The sequence below is a fragment of the Larus michahellis genome, chromosome 18 (assembly GCF_964199755.1).
Source record: "Larus michahellis chromosome 18, bLarMic1.1, whole genome shotgun sequence".
Classification (NCBI taxonomy): domain Eukaryota; kingdom Metazoa; phylum Chordata; class Aves; order Charadriiformes; family Laridae; genus Larus; species Larus michahellis.
Window position 1 is genome coordinate 4,496,758 of NC_133913.1, and position 16,712 is coordinate 4,513,469.

Below are 16,712 nucleotides of genomic sequence, written 5' to 3' on the forward strand. Positions count from 1 at the left end.
CGCGCTGCCGCCGGCACAGCCCTGGGGCTCCTCAAGGAACAGCCAGAAAAGCCTTTTCTCCAGGGCTGAACAGACGGGCTCTCTGATGGGATCAGGGAGAGCCGCGCGTACATCTCTGATCTTTAGATTTCCTCCAAACGGGAAAAATACCGCCCTTTGAAAATTTCATGAAGATGGCAGAGAGCTGCCTGTCTCTCGCCACCACGCGCTTTTGAAAGCCATTTAACTGCGGCTGCAGTGACAAATGTCAGCGGGAGGCTCGCGCTGGGGGGAGAGCAGCGAGCGGCAGGGCACTGGAATTAAAGGATGAAATATTTATTTCGGGGTTTGGCAGTGCTGGAAGGACGACACATCACAGTCAGGAGGCACGTTGGCGCAGCTGGCGCTGAAAGCCACGAATGAGCCCATCGGGCTATAAACCGCCACGAGATGTCCTCTCCCTCCCCACCTCCCACCCCTTCCAGGATCACTGCCAGCCTGGGGAGGTACAGAGAGGGTTAAACATCCAGGAATGGCCCAAAGCTGTGCACAACCAGAGAGAGATGCCGTGTCTGAGCCAGGATAGAGGAAGGGGAATGATAGTCCCAGCTTGGCTTTAAATACAAGCTATAAACCCTCCAACTGATGGACAGTGCATCATGCTCATGGCAGTGGAGCTGGAACTGGGAGGTCCTGGCTCTGGCAATGAGGTTTTTTGCCCAGGGCAACCCGGCTGGAAGGTGGGATGAAAGCTCAGATCCTTCACAGAAGGTCAGGACCGTGAGCTTTCTTCTCCGTTCCTTGGTTCAGGCTCCGGACAGCAGGTTTTCTTCTTTGCCAGCTCTTGGTGTGCTGGAGAAGTAGCGCAGGGCAGTCAGGACCCCCAGGCTTCAACCCCAGATGATAGGGCTGAGTCTGGGGAGCGATTCCAGGGCTGGAGGCAAACTCGACGGTGGGTTTCATGTGTGAATCAAATAAAGAAGCTCAATTAAACTCCATCTCCGTGTGCCAGAGAGGCTCTAGTGAGTCTGCCTTGCTCCCAGCCCAGGATGCCCTGTAGCTCCACCAGGTCCCATCCTCACGGTTCCACTTTGCCTATCCCAGCCCCGAGAGGCGCCAGGATAACACCAAGGGTTAACACAGGATTATCTCAATAGGCTACAGCCTTGTCAAGAGCACAGGAATGGCAGGTCATTAATCTCAGAATTACTTGATAACTTTAAATACAATCATGTAATCAGCAGGAACCTGTAATTATTCTTTATGGGCATGGCGCTTACCAAATTACAGCGCTCTCCAAGGCTCTGTGTGATGAGCAAATTAATTCTGCAACGGAAGAGCTTGACCAGAAAGAGGTGTTTGTGTCTGAATTTCACATGTAAACATTGATGTATGAAATGAAATTCGGGTTTAATTGGCCCTCCCTCCTGCTGCAAAGCACATTACGTTTTTATTCTGTTTTAGCTCAGCTGGCGAGAGGGAGCACCACGGAAAACTTGGGGGAGTTTCTCTAACTCTGATGGTACTTGTGTGGGAGACCTACACGGGGTGCTTCTCGTCCCCCCTGTAGATGAGATGGTGTGGATGCCTTCGCGGAGAGCCTGTAACCCACCTCCATGCGATGGGCATGTGGATGCGGAGTAGAGAAGAGACAAAAAAGCCACCAGCTGCCCCAGGTGCCTCTGTGGGATGCTGAGCCCACAGCAGCGCGAGGATGCTCCCATGGAAATCGGGGAGGGGCCATGCTGGGGTTATCTTTTCCAAAAGATAAACATGCCCCAAGAGTCCTTGTGAGAGGAATCAAAGTAATTTTAATCAAAGAAGGCTGAGAATACACACAACTCTCCAGCTACGGAGAGCAAAGTCACGTCAGTCAGAGCAGACCACTGAGAGGAGAAGGAACAAACAGTGACACAAACACAGACGCTTCTGTTTGGGTTTCTTTCTTTGGTTTTTCAGTTACCATCTTCTTTTGCACCAAGAATGACCCCACTTTAGAAAAATCCAAGTTGAACACGTAGCGCATCACTTTTTGGTAACACCACTTGTATGTACAGTGAAAAAGCTCCCTGGGGAATTTCCCCTTCTCTGTAGCCGGTAGATCTTTATTAGCTCCTGCCAAAGCACCTGGCAGAGAAATCAAACTGTCCAACAGTGGGGACAGAGCAAGTTTACCCCTTGCAGGGCATCAGCCCCTTCCGAAATCAACCATAAAGCCAGGAGCTGCCAGTTTTCCTATCGCCTAACTCTGGGGGCATTTTTCTCACCCATATATTGGATAAGGGGCAGTTTCTGGGACTGCTGGTGATGGACCAACTTGTACAAGGACCAAAACCCGCCCCATGTGCAGAGCACGGTCCTCATTGTGGTCACTCCATCATACTGGGAGTTGTCGCTGCTCCCAGCACGTTGCTAGGGGCAATGGGGTATTTCTGGTTTTGGCTGCACAGTAGATATGCAGGTAAGAAATCGCAGCGGGAGGAAAATGTGAGGAATTTGCTTCAAGCTACTGAACTTCTTGAACGTTTAAAGAAAGAACCTGGAGGTTTTAGCCTATGCCTCACTTTAAAGAAATAAAGAAAGATTTTATTCCTTTCTGGTGGTGTATCCGGAGGAAATCACGTTACTACAATTTCCAAGATGCTTAAAACTCCCCAGGGTGGGAAATACTTATGCCTGCTCTTTAGAGTGGGGAAACTGAGGCACAGAAGTGTGAAGGGACTCATGCCAGACCCTGCAGGGCCTCAGCGGCAAAATCCCTGGGACACAGAGAGCAGACTCAGCTCATGACCCCTTGGGCATCCTCCCTCTGCCCGAACATCCCCAGACCTCATATGGGACGGGGAAAATGTGGCTCCGAGGAGGCTGGGGTAAACCCATCCACCTTGCACGGACCTCTCTGCTGTCAGTGACCACGTGAAACAGGGCAGCGGGGGTGGATCGGGGACTTGGTGGGGCCTGGGAACTGCACAGGAGGGGGTCCCCAGCGAGGGGGAGGGAGGCTGCCGCTCCTCCAAGGCACTTAACCCAGCGTGGGAATGATTTGGCCCCATCCCCTGCGTAAGAGCAAGGAGCAGCTTTGGCACCGAGCCCTCCTGCACGAGTAAAAGCCGGGCAGGGAGGAGGGGAGCGAAGCCACGGCACGTCCCCATGGTAGCTGCCTTTGGGGAGATGAGCCACCACTTTGCTGCAGCTCTCCCTCGCCTTTCCACCCGCTGAGGAGGGGCACGGGGTCAGCCTGAGGTCCAGGGGCTTTGCAAAAGCCTGTAGGGCCATCTGGGGCGGGATGGACCACAGCATTAACTAAACCTCAGACTGTCACGCCTCCGTGTAGCTGTTCGGAGCCCATGGGACACATCCCTGTCCCCTGCGTGGTTCCCTCCCCTCTCCCACCCCATCGCTCTGCCTCACGTCTTCGGTGTCGAGATGAGAAATGACCTGGTCAGACCAAGCAGCAGTTATGGGACCTCCTGGGGACCAGGTGAGGAGCAGGGGAAGGGCTCAAATAATCCCAGTGCTACAAAAACACAGCCACATAAAGCAACGTCTGCCATCAGTCCAGGGCTCCCCATCCATCCCCCATTGACCCAGAGGACTTTGGTCCCCCCAGAGGGTTTTTCACCCCCCGGCAGTATCCCAGCATGCACTCACTGGAAAGCTGACCCAGCTTCCCAAGGGATTAGCCCCATAAGCTGTCCCAGCAATGTCCTGGTGTCCTGTCACCTCAAAGCAGCGAGAAACTCGAGAGAGGCAGCGGTGGGACATGGGGCGTTGTACCCAGGATGGAGGCAGGCAGGGAGGCTGCTGCGACCCCTCCGAACTCCTCCGGCGCCTTCTGCCACCCCAGCAGGTCACACCGCTGGCAGTGAGATGACAAAGCAGCATCTCAGCTGTCCTATTCTACAGGTCTGCCCCAGCAAGCAGGACAGGAGCTTCTGTAGGGTTTGCCATAGCTGCAGCGAGTTTGTGTGTCCTCTGCGAGACTGGTGGGTGCAGGCAGGACCCGGCTCCTGTGCTGTGCCATGTCGGGGGTCCCACGCAGCAGGGACGCTGGTTCCCCCATCCCGTAGGGCAGCTCGCTGCTGGCTCAGACGGCCGTGGACTGCTTGATGCTGTGGAAGCTGACGCGGGTCGGGGAGGTGGGGATGGACATGGCCCGAGCCACGCGGGCGCGGATGGAGTGTTTGTCCTGCCATCGGTGCCACCGCTTCCGTACAGCTGATCGGACCTGGGGGTGCGAGAGAGAGGAGAGGACATTTAGTCACCGCACAGCTGTCTGCAGTTGTTCAGACGCACCAACCATCCCCATCCTCAGCCTTTCAACCAAAATTGCTGCCAAAACCCTGCAGGGTCCCGGCAGCCCCTGTCACCTCCCAGGGCACCCTTTGATGGGATGCTGGTGAAACGCAGCCCTTGCAGCTGTGAAGAGAGATGAACCCGACCAATGGCGCCTCTGAGCACAAAATGGAAACAAGGTGGTGAAATAAATCTGAGAAGGGACTCTGCAGGACAGCCGGCATCTCACACGCTGCATCGGATGCTGTAAGGGGCTGGGAGGGGAGCGAGAGATAGTTGGGGAGGTTTTACAGCTTGTCTGGTTCATGCTAGTGGCATTTCTTTGACATTAATTCCACCCTACAACAGCCCAAGTGCTTTGTGGGGCAGGTAATCGGTGAAGAAATGCCTTTCCATTGACTGCAGCGTGGGGTGGCCCTGGGAGGTGGGCACTGGATGCTGGCGGCTGAGACGGTGCAGTTGGGTGAGCACCGAAATCCCCAGCCAGCCCAGCTGGGCTTGAGAGATGTAGGACCATGAATCGCACGGTGTGATATGCTCCCGGTTCACCAGCTAGCCCTGGTCCAGTCCCTTTTCATCCTGCATCAATTATTTCCGATTTTGTAATGAAGCAAGCTTGCCTGGGGCAAACCCTCCTGAGCCAGCAAAGGTGCAAGATCATTTGGGAGGAGACAGAGGAAAGAGCTGCCCAAATGATCAGCCCCACGATCAGCCTCTGCTCTCACCTCCTTCGCTTTCTGCTCTCTGTGGTTTGGGTCAGAGCCTGGGAGATGCCCCTGTCCATATGCCGGGTGTGCGGAGATCACCCTGGGGAAGGATTTCGCAGGGATGAGGGGACACTGGGCCCTTCTGCTGCACCAAATTGCATGGGTGCATCCCAAGAGCATCTCTTCCCAGGGGTCGATTTTCCTCCTCCAAAGGAGGAGACCGACCACAGCCATTCCCATCCAGGCACAGCCTGTGTCTGGAGCTGGAGGTAACGTACTGACCGATATGGCAGACGCCTTCAGTTGGGGCATTGGGTGCCGGCACCCTCTGAGCTCTGTGCAGGGGCAGAGCCTTGGGCTGAGCTTGCATCTGCTGGCAAGGAAGGCTCTAGAAACCACCCCCCCGCCCCCAACCCCTGGTGCTCACCTCGCTGTTCAGGAAGCAGTAGAAGACGGAGACAAAGAAGCCCTGGAAGGAGACAAGCAGCAGTCACCATGGAGCTACGGCCAGCAGCCACCCCCAGGCTCAGGAGCTTTGGAGCAGCCCTGGGGTTTGGGGAGGTCTGTTTTTGGGAGGGGGCAGGAACAGGGTGAGGCATCAGCCACAGGTTGTGCTCCTCCGCATCCCTTGGTGGGGGGACTGGGTCGGAAGCTAGCGCTGAGGACCATACCTGGAAGGACTCCAGAAAGGAGTTGAAGTAGATGAAGACGATCCTGGAGATCTCATCCTCCCCCGGGTTGACGAAGAACAGCATGTAGGTTATTCCCAGCAAGGGCAGCAGCACCAGCGTGGCCTTGACTGCTTTCCTGGGGAGAAAACATGGACTTGAGCTGCTGCAGGGCGGCTCTGGGCATGAGAACTCTCCCCATCCCACTCCCAGCACCAGACTGGTCTCTCTGGGTCTGGGCAAACCAGTGACTAGGGGAGGATGGAGCAGAGCCGGGCTATTTTCCGATGTGATCCCCAAGCCATGGGACTGGTTTGAGCACTGGGCACCTTCTGTGGTTCCTTCATCCAGAAAAGGGCAGTGGATAGCGGAGGCCTGACCTTGAGCTGGCGTGAAATGATTGCTTGGCTGATCTAGGGCTCGGTTAGAAAGGAATTAAGGAGGATAAAATAATTCACGCCCTTCAACATGGGTTTATGAAAAAACTTATCTCAGATAATTAATTTGATGTCTTTTCTTGATGAGATTACAAGTGCAGTTTGTGAAAAGTAATAGTGCTGATACAAGAGGAAGAGTTGGGGCTTGGCATCTCATTCGTTTGGATTAGGGGACAACAACAACGCCAAGCCAATGCTTTTTGCTTAAAAAATCCTGTTAATGGACAGATTCCAACATTAGCTGAAAATAGGAAAAGTCATCCCTGGCAGGTCTGGGCTGGGCAGGGCCGGGGCCCGGGACCTGTGCTGCATCGCTGACCTGGAGGAGAGCCACAGCCACCGACACAAGCTGGCAGATGGCACGGAGGAGCTGGAAATAACCGAAGGCACGAGCATCTTCAGGCTGTCAAACCAGGGACAGCACGTGTACTGGTGTGGCTTCCCTGGGGGAGCAGCCATGGTAGCGAGGGCATCCATCAGGTTTTACCAAAAGCCATCGTCTAAGGTGAGCAGGAGCCCTCCAGGACTGTCCCTTGCCTGGTTTAAGCAGGCCTGCACGGTTTAAAAACCTACCAAACTCTCCAAGCTTTCCTGTCCCACAAAATTTTTCTGGGAAAAACGTTCTTCTGCCCAAAGGTGAAAAACCTTCCCTGCCAAAATCAGGCAAATACTGGAAAACCAGAAGGCCAACCAGCCTATTTCAATAACCTTCATCTTTGCTCACCCCAAGCTGAATCGTTCATCCCAGCTCAACACTCCGTGATGAAGCAAGCTGGCATTTCCCAATGAGAGCATCTGAATTTTTCCATTCTCAGCTGGAAAAGCCACCCTCCACCCCAGCCCTGCTTCTCTTGACCCAGCACGCAGCGAGATCCCTGATTCCTGCCCAGAAAATGATCCGCAGAGAAGCACTGATGAAGACCCGGGTGTCTTCTCCTGTTCCAGCTGCTTCGGAGGGCTGCTCTGACCGTGCACCTCCCAAGTTGTCTGCAAAATATTCCCCAGCAGGGAAGGGTTAAATCTTCCTGCCTTGTGCTGCCAAGAGTGCTGCCTTCTCCTTGTGGCTTCGGAGGAGGTGTTTGGGGTGGCATTGATTCGTGACTTCTCCCTCGGCCTTTGCTTTGCTGCCAAGCAGCGATTTAATTCTCACCTCTGCGCCAGGATTTGCAGCTCCGAGCCCGGTGAGCTGATCAGGTCCCACCAGCAAAGGCTTTTGCAAAGAGACTCAGCTCCCAATGGCTCCCTTCAAAAGCAAATCCAGCCATCCATGTTCTCCATCACAAAGCTCTCACTGGCCAGGATTTTTGAACAACCCCAGATGCAATGGCCACATGCATCCTTTGATGTCTCTCCATGCTCCCATCCCCTAGACACTTGGCTGATGGGGCTCTTCCAATCCCCACTAATCGCGCTAATGAAGTTTCTAGGTCTGCTTTCTGCTTCTTTCGCACTCTTACCTGTACTGGATCGTCTCCGACGTGGTTGAAGCTCGGAGCTTCGTCATGAGGATTCGGACAATGTTGAACAGAAAGATGAAGTTGATCTGGAAGGAAGAGGGCACCTGGTTAGCGTCTGCTCCCCCAGTGTTGCGTCCCATTTCCTCAGCACACACAACAGGCTGTGCCAGGGGAAATGGGAATGTTTCCTCTTGAACCTGGTCTACTGCCTTCCACGCACTCGAACAGGACATCTGCATTTATCATTCTTAAAGCACTTTAGCAATAAGATTTAGGAGGTTTTTTTCAAGGGAGCAGGGCAGCAGGACACATCAGGAGATCGGCGAGGGAGAGCAAGCGTTAGAGAAAGGGCTGAAGGGAAAGAAGTTGGAGGGGGAATATAAGGCAGCCGAAGGGATTTGGGGAGAGTGGCTGCCGTCACAGCAAGGAGCCACTTGGCCACTCTCCCAGCTGCCAAACCGCTAACAAAGGCACGGGAAGGCAGCACTGGGACCCGAGCACAATTGACACAAATTAGAAGTGGCCTGGCTACCTGACGGGCTGGGAAATGAGAAGCAGGCTCAATTAGTCAGCCAGGCCAGTTGGTGCTGGTGATTAGTACTCCCTCAGGCTTTCTTAGCACTGGGCAAGGAAGGAGGAAAAGCTGTGGGACCTCGTGCACGGCTTTCCCCCTACAAACAGGGGCTGGGCCCTGGCACTGCTGCTTGTGACATGCCACCTCTGTGTCCCTTCCCAAAAGGGCAAAGCCCCAGCAAATTATGCTCCCTATGGCCCCTGGTCCAAGCATCGTTGCTCAGCCAAGGGCCAGGAGCAAAGCGATGTGGATCGGGGAATGGGGTTGAGGTCCCCAGGCTGCTGCGAATGCTTGGCAGGGCACCCACCTGCACCCAAATAGTGCCAGGGCAGGGATGGAGGGAATTACTCATGCATGTGGGAGTCTGCCGATGGGACCACCCCTATCGGAATGAGGTTTCCAGGCTCCCTTTCTAGTCCATCCCAAGCCATCAGGATCCCTGCACGCCATTTCTCATTGCGGGTTAGGCGCCCAGATTTGCTGAAGGTGCAGTTTGGGTGCAGGGAGCTGGGCTTGCAGGGCGAAAGGCATCGCTGCCGCGGGGCGATGCTGCAGGAGGGGGCGAGACCCTGGTTCCTTATCCTACGTGCAGATGGGAAGGACTCTAATTTTAGCAAGCAAGGTCGCTTTGCTCTTACCAGAAGCACCAGGATCATGGGGCCTTGGTAAATGTAGTCGGTATAAACTCCCGCTCGCTTCCCAAACCAGCACCTGCAAGGCAAGGACAAGCAGCGTCGGGGACATCTGGTGTTGGGGACAAGCCTGCAGTGTGAGTGACCTGGATTTACTCCTGTCCTTGCACAATCTCTGTAAGTCACTGTCCACAGGGTGAAACCACTACAGCTTAAACTGCTGTAGCCGTTACGGAATAGCTTCCCTGGGAACCTGGTGTATAGAGGCGCCTGGGGGCTTGTGGGGGTGTTTATGGGCCCCGTACGGATGCGGGAACTGGTTATTGTAGGACAAGCAGGAACAACCTCACATGCCCCCAGGTGGTGGTTGGCTCTGTCCCCAGCAAACCCTGTGGGAGCTCATGCAGGTGCATCCGTGTCCCGGGAGCACCTTGTTGGGGTTTTGTTAAATCAGTGCCCTGCCTGCGTGTGTAGCACAGGGCTGCCGAAGTCAGGGGGCAGAACTAGCACCGAAAAACAAGACAAGCTGCCATTCATCTAAACGGGCTCCTTTTAACTTCTCAGTCCGCAGGATGAACTCTCAGGTGCCTGTTAAGTCCTCCATTAGCAAGTGTCTGTGAAAATGGCTCAGGTGGTGGTAGTTTATATCTCTGCTGGTAGATTAAATTCCAGCTCCATTTAGCAAACACATTGTAGGAGCTCTGCCTTAATCTTGCTTTTTCCCCCCTTAAAAATTTGCCCTTTGAAGGGAAAAATGCAGCAGCAGGCGGCCGCAGGCAGGGCTCATGCGGCAGAAAGCCTAAAGGTGAGATAAAAGAAGGAACGGAATAATATTATCTTTTCTTCCTCCCACCCTTTCCATGTTCCCTGCCTCGTGTCAGCCCTTCCCGGTAGGATCCATGCCTGCCACAGCCCCTGGCTGTGGGTAATTGGGATAGGAAGGAGAATGGGGAATGAGAGCGATCAGGCTCACTTCTCGTTGTCGTAGTACAGCTTCCCGATGGCCCAGGCAACGATGATGGGAAAGGGGATACCTGCAGATGAACACACGGATGAGTCTCAGGGGTGCAACCTTGCCACCAAATCATGCTGTAACAGCAATTTTCTCGCACAGGGTAAACCACTGGGTGAGCTGATATGGGCATGCAAATCCCATCCTCCTGCTCCTGGCAACCTTCTTGTAGCTATTTGGGTACAAGAAGAGCTGGAGCAGAGGATGGGGGTGGGCATCACTATAGCCCCGGGTACCTGGTGGGTGAAGGGGAAATCCTGGTACTTACACCAGCCAATGCAGATGAACATCCACTTGCGGAGCTTGTCCGTGGAGTAGGTGAGAACGATGGCCGTGTGCAGGTAGCAGCCCTCGCCGAACATCCAAAAAAAGTTGGTGACATGGAAGTAATTGTAGGCAGCAGTGACCAAGCGGCACCAGACCTGCCGAGGGTGTTAAGAGGAGACGTGGAGGGTGAAGAGCAGAGCTCTGTGTTAACGGTGGTGAAACCAATACACAGAGCAACACAGACTGCAGCCGAGCAATTGAACCCATGTTCCTTATAAGCTGGGGTTGTCCTCCAACCAGCAGGCAGCCCTGTTTGGCCCCTCAAGCTGCTTTTGTGGCATCATTGTTAGGGTCCTCGAGCTCCCCGCACACCCCAACAGCTCAGGACTGGGCTGAGGCCAGCTGCCTGGCAGAGCTGCACCTACCACATTGCTCTCGTGCACCTCCGGGTTCATCGTGAGCTGCACCACGAACCACGTGGCGTTGCGTAGGATGAAGGCTGTGATCAGGTTCCAGTGGATGATGTTCCTCAGGCAGCGGATGCTCCTGGAGATGGGGAGATAAGGGACCGTCAGAGCATGGTGGGTGTTTGGGGGCCGGACACATGTGGGCTGGGCGACAGGACTGTTTGTGGAGCTGAATGTCTTTGTTGGGACGCAAAGCGTGAGCTGCTGGGGCCATGCCCTGGGTGAGGTGCACAGGACCAAGGCCAGGAGTTGGAAGGCACCAAGGAGGACCCTCTGCCTCCATAACCAAGTGCGTTAAAAAAAGCAGCAGGACGAAAATAACCCTGAGATAGGCACGATCCCTCCAGACTGGAAAGCAATGGCCATGGGGGTGGATATGGCAAAACATGATGGCCGTGGGGTGACCTCTCTGGGCTTGTCCACCCAGCCAGTCAGGTCACTCACCGCAGGCGCATGAAGAGGACGAAGGCCACGAGGAGGGCCCCCAGCGAGACACAGTGCCCCAGGTAGTTGATGATGACGGCGATGTGGTAGTGCAGCTTGCTCTTCTTCTGGTGGGGGGAGATGGGGAGAGGGTCAGCAGCAGCCCCGGGTACCACCACCATCACAAAACCACCACATCACATCCAAGAGCTGCACCGCACGTTTTGGGCCCTTTTTCACAAGGCGACTGGAGCCCACCTGGTGCAGGACAGTGGAGGTGGGGCTGGAAGGGGACGTGGCTGGTTGGATGGAGGACAGGAGAGGCAGCAACCTGGCCCTGCAGAGGGCTCAGGCATTTCATATCCTACCCACGCCAGGGCAGCTCAGGGTTGCTGTCCCTACATCACCGCTCCTCAGCGCTGGGACATCCCCAGCCCCTCGTCTGAGGAAATCCTGCTGTAATTCAGCCAAGCTCGCCAGCTACGTGACATCTGATGTCTCAGTTCATTCCCCGTTGCCCTGAGGGCAGCTGAAAGGCTGGGATGAATTTGGGCAGAGGGAGCAGGGGATCTCAGGAAGATGTGAGTGATAATTAAATTAATTGATTGCTCCTGCTGTTAGGCACTCATCCAACCTGTGAATTAGCAATTAACTGAGTGAGAAAACCATTCCTGGCAAGAGATGTCAGCATCTTAAATACCAGAGGTGGTTATCAACTGCAAATGAACAGCCCATATCTCTTCCCCTCTGCTCTGAGGGGTGGCTTGACCTACTCAGGGGCTTATAATTCTTGGTTCCCTTTTTTTTAAATCCTTTCCAGCTTCCTAAACATCTCCTTTATTTCATTGTCAGCAGGGAGGGATGGGGTTTGCACTGAGTGCTTGCGTCAGGAGGGAGCTGGAGGAGGGTGATGGGGCGGGAGGGCATGCTGATCTGCATCCAGCGGCCCCGGGGCCAGGAGACCTCACACCACAAACCCTCTTGGATTTTTAACAGGGAAGGAAACAGGCATGGCTTTATTTTTGGCAGGGAATGAAAATGCAAATCAAGAAAGGGGTCATATATGCTGCAGGCAACCTTATATCTGGGATGCTGCTGCACGCCCAGCCTACAGCTCCCTTGGGCCATTCCTGACCTGGATGCTGTTGTCCTTCAGAACTCCATTGCCTGTCCCTCACCCTCCTGCCAAAGCCCGGCTGAGGAGCTGCTGAGGTCCTACCTCTTCGCTGAGTATCTCCTGGCACTGGGAATAGTTGACCCGCGCTGCCCAGCTCCCGTTAGCGAGGCACTCCCTGTAGCCATTATCTGAAAGACAGGGTGCATGTCGAAGGGTTAACGGTGTGTGAGGATGGGCACAAAGATGGCATTGTCAGATGACCTGGTGATTGTCGCTTACGGAGGGGGTCGCTGGCATCGAGCCAGCGGCATGTTTTTCTTTGAAGCCAGCTCAGATGCTGCCGCGGCTGCGGTTGCAGAACCAAAATGCTTGGAACGTTTCAGACCCGCTCAAGGGCTTTGGGTCTGCACCAGCCCTGCCCCTTGGCACTTGGGGTCCCCAGCGCCTCCCACCACGGAGATGCAGTGGGGGCAGCATGAGTTTGACTCTCCTTTTCCTCTCCTCTGCGCCCTTTGCTCCACCGATCGCGTGCCATCCTGTGAGTGCTGCTTCAATGGCAGCATGAGGTTTTCACTTCTTTCCCTGCGTTAGGAGCTTTCTTTGCCTCTCAGCAAGGACGGCAAGTGGCAAGGCTAATTGGGAAGGAACGGCCACGACAGCCTCGGAGCAGCCCCCGATTAGCGTCAGCGCCGGGGTGATGCCAGCACTGGGGCGATCCTGGGCTTCAGCTATTAACGGGAGAGACCGTGAGCCTCATCAGGGCGACGGGATGGGACGGGGATGGGGATGGCTCTTAGGCAGGCACAAGTAGGGATTAACGCAGAGAGAATCCTGTAACGGCATGAGAGGCACCGCAGAGCAGGAGCCGTACGCACGCCGTCTTCCACTGCCGCAAAAATGTGGGGGACGGAAAAACTGATGTTTTCTGCAGGAAGCAAGATGGGTTTTTTTTCATCAAAAGCAGCACTTGGGTGGTCAGAAACTCAACCAGGTGCTAGGAATGTCTTTGGGCACTTTCCAAGTGCCTTTGCTTTGTCCCCTGTTCCCAGCACATCATTGGCAGTGACAACGCAGTCACCCATGCTGGGAGGGGATGCGCCTCAAGGTCCCCCAGTCCTTGCTCAGCTGGGGGTTGCAGACCTCTGTGCCACCTCCGACAGCAGGGCAGGCTCACTCTTCTTCCCCTGTCCCCAAGATGGGGACATCAGCCTCCTCCCCCTTCATGAGGCCCTGTCCAGGAGGACGTGCTTATAAAGCTGCTGCTGTGAAACCACTCTCCCAAAATTTGGGATATGAGGGCATTTTTCTTTTTTGGTTGATGGATCCCACAGAGCTCCCCAACGAGTTCTGTACCCAGGGGTGTATTGTCACTCATGCCCCTGATGCTCATGGCTCTCTGAACTCCCCCATCCCTCGTCCACCGTGTCCCCCCCCAGTGCTGCTCATCTTACTCGTGGTGTTGTACCGCACGCCATAGAAATATTCGGGGCAGGGTCGAGCAACCAGCTGTCCCACCGCGCTCCGGGGCCAACACGTGCCGATCAGGTCTACGGAGGCGTTGCACTGGGGACCTGTGGGGAAGAAGGGTAGAGAGTTAGTGGAGAATTGTGGGCCACTGTGGGCCACCTCCAGGCTGTTGAAGGTTCAAGGTTTGCCTCGAGAATGGGGGACAATGGGTCATGGCAAGCTCAGCCCCCAGAAGAGCCTCATGGCAGACACCAAAGGGGGTCTGTGCCAAGACTCCCCAAGGGCTGGTTGATCCATCCTGACCATGATTCTCATCCTGGTCCTGTCTGAGCACCTGGGTTAGGCCCAGTTCTGGCACAAGCCTTGTTTTCTGACCCAGCTTCCCAAGTCAGCTTGGGGTTCCCTGGCTCTTGTCTTCCAGCCCTGCTCCTTTCTTCAACCATGACTTTGGCACCCAGCCCCGTAACAGCCAGGTTTTCCCTTTCCCAGGGATGACTCCAGCCTGGTGCTGGTGGGACGCTCCTCAGAGCCCCTCCAGTCCTCTCACACCCGGCTGCAAGATCGCCTGCCCAGCCATTCCCGTTGGTCTCTTCCCGCCTTTCCTGGGAAGAGAGCTCCAAGTCTGTTGCTGCTATTTCAGGTTGCAAACAGGACTTGTGTGCTTTTCCCAGCTACACAAGCGTGCTAACGGAGGCATTAGGTAGGCCAGATTGCAGGCTTTTTTATGTATAATTTGTGTATATTTAGAACAACATGTACTGTAGCTAAATATGCCCTAGCTACATCTCAAAGTGAGGTAGGAAGCACAACGGCTGTAATATCCATATAATACAATCCGTGACAGGCAGCAGACCCCTGGAAGGGGCAGAGTTCAGTGCAAACCACTCCCGGGTACCCGACATGTTTGTGCTGCCGGCGCAGAGACAGACATTGCCATTTCCTAAGACAAAACACCCCAATTCACAGCTCTCTGGGTGTGAGAACACCGCGTTTCCACTCCACCCGGACTCAATGGTTGTTATTCGAATGCCTTTCCTGAGACTTCCTACAGATAGCGCTGGCTAAAGAGCGACTGAACAGAAAAAAAAAAAAAAAAAAAAATATTGTGTTGTTAATATGATGAAAGCTTTCACGGGGGAATATCTGTTCTCACTGATTATTGGAAAAATCGGCTCCTTGGTTTCTTGGGGTGTTCTCAGAGCAAATCTTCAAAGAAAAGGAGGGGTTTCTTCAAACGTCTTTGTAAGGGAAAACAACTTCCAAGCGTGTGAGCTGGGGAAGCATCAGAGCGTGGTGAGTGTTACCTTCTGCCTTCCATAGCTTGTAGTGAGAAATTAATTTTAACAATGACCTTTGCTTTTAGCTTTGCTAATGTGTATGGTTGCTGCAGCAACCTTCACTTTAAGTTAACTGTTTTAAGACACTATTTCTTAGGATCAAAGTGCATTTAATCACGTCTAGTGTGCGTGTCTGTGCTTATCTGCAGCCATTTGCATTCGTTGAGCTCCTTAGTTGTTTTTGACCCAAATTTGACAGAGAAATAGAGGGTCACAGAAAATGAAGTCCCTGTTTAAAATTTTATGATAATATTCATCCAGGTAGAGAAAAAACAAGCGGTAATTGCTTCAACTAAGGACAAAGTTAAATTGCGAGTGCCCTCCCTGTTAGCCACCTGGGAATCCACCCAGGTGAGAAGCCGCATGAGCGTCTGGAATAGGAAAAGCTTTGCTTGGAATAACCCAGCATAGGAAAATGGGGGTTGCAGAGTGCTAATGTCCAGAGCAGCTCATGCAGTCGTTGAAAACCCTCCCTGTGACCGATGGGGCTGAGCACAAACTCCATTTTCTCCCCCCGCCGCCCACACCTCGGTTTCCCTCCCGCAGCCCAGGGGCCGTGCTGGGGCACAGGCGCAGACTGCTCGGGGAGGACAAGCAGGAAGGCTCAGTAATTAAAAGTCAGCAGAGCCAGAGAGCGGCAGCAACGGTACTGTCCGTCAGGAGAACAAAACCGCAGCAATACCATTAATAACCAAACCCAAGGCAGATTCATGGAAATGATGTGGTCAGACAAAGGTGGCGTTGTTCTGCTGCGCGTCTGCTCAAGTCTGCATTTAACATCTCCACATTTCTCCAAGGCACTTGATTTAATGCTAATTGGCACTCTTATTAAAGCACTACGGCCACCCAGCAGATGACAACCGGAGTGGACGGGTCTGGCAGTCCCACCACGGCAGGGATGCGGGGTGAAGCTGGAGCAGCATCACCAGTTCAGCCCCCTCTTTGTCCCATGGGTCGGGGTTGTGGGGTGACATTCGGGCTTGGGGGCTGCAGCCAGGCGAGCAGAGGCTGTCGGAGGCTCCTGGGACTTCACCCTGTGCACAGCAGGCTTCCCCCCGCCGCCGCTGTAGGTGGCATTTTGAGGTCTGACCCACCAGTTTTTAATCTAGTGGGTGCCTGTAATATTTTTCCCAGGCTCACGCTAAGAAATGCTTGATGAAGAAAAGCTGCAGAAAGCAGATGCTGCTCTTTCTGTTCTCCCCAGCGTATAAGGAAGAAGAAGAAGAAGAAAAAAAAAAATCTCCTGCTGGGGAAGGGTTAAGTAAAACAGCGAAGGCGAAGGGTGCCGTGAGGGCTTCGACATCGCGTTTGCCCAGCACGACCATCTGCTCCAGCTGCTCCCCAGCGGCACGCGGCTCCCGGCACTTCAAGCACTGTTTAGCATGGAAATTACATGTATCAGTGCTAAATGCTTTCATATCTGCTTCGTGGCCCATCCGTATTTGCAGGGGGATTATTCTCCCAGGTTCTGCAGACGTCTGCTCCAGCTTTCCCAGCACCGTCGGGTGCACAGACGCGGCTTTGGTCTTTGCAGCGTTACGGCAAGAAAGGTCAATGAATTTCCTACCTGCACCCCATCCCCCCGATTTGGCTCCCTCCTGCACACAAACACGGCATTTTGGGTAGGAAGGAGCCAGTCCTGCTTTGAGATGGGGAATGTGGCACGGGGGAAGTCACTCAAATCCCTTCTCACCCTATTTTCTTCGGGTTGTGTTGCTTTGAAGCAACATAACGCATTTTCTTTCTTCTGAAGGAAAAAAAGCGGCCGTCCAGGGACTTACACAGAGACAAGTGTATCACAATAACTGTCTCAGGATAACAGTAGCAATATCCCTCCTGTTTATACAAAACATCCTTCTCCAGCCTGCTTCC

At 54.1% G+C, this 16,712-nt stretch overlaps 1 protein-coding gene across 3 annotated transcripts in view; it reads right to left on the reverse strand.

Moving 5' to 3' along the window:
- Positions 1 to 1,769: 1,769 nt before the first annotated feature.
- CRHR1 (corticotropin releasing hormone receptor 1) overlaps positions 1,770 to 16,712 on the reverse strand; it is a 30,288-nt gene continuing 15,345 nt past the window's right edge. The window contains exons 3-13 of one of the 3 annotated variants that reach the window (XM_074562220.1): positions 13,488 to 13,607; positions 12,139 to 12,224; positions 10,941 to 11,047; positions 10,455 to 10,575; positions 10,031 to 10,184; positions 9,724 to 9,784; positions 8,757 to 8,829; positions 7,545 to 7,630; positions 5,654 to 5,789; positions 5,410 to 5,451; positions 1,770 to 4,207 (exon numbers count right to left, since the gene is read on the reverse strand). In XM_074562220.1, coding sequence (XP_074418321.1) covers positions 4,067 to 4,207; positions 5,410 to 5,451; positions 5,654 to 5,789; positions 7,545 to 7,630; positions 8,757 to 8,829; positions 9,724 to 9,784; positions 10,031 to 10,184; positions 10,455 to 10,575; positions 10,941 to 11,047; positions 12,139 to 12,224; positions 13,488 to 13,607 — 1,127 coding nt within the window. In that variant the 3' untranslated portion in view covers positions 1,770 to 4,066. Of the gene's footprint in view, positions 4,208 to 5,409; positions 5,452 to 5,653; positions 5,790 to 7,544; positions 7,631 to 8,756; positions 8,830 to 9,723; positions 9,785 to 10,030; positions 10,185 to 10,454; positions 10,576 to 10,940; positions 11,048 to 11,177; positions 11,223 to 12,138; positions 12,225 to 13,487; positions 13,608 to 16,712 lie in introns of those variants that run through there. The other 2 variants (XM_074562221.1, XM_074562222.1) reach the window with 2 other exon arrangements.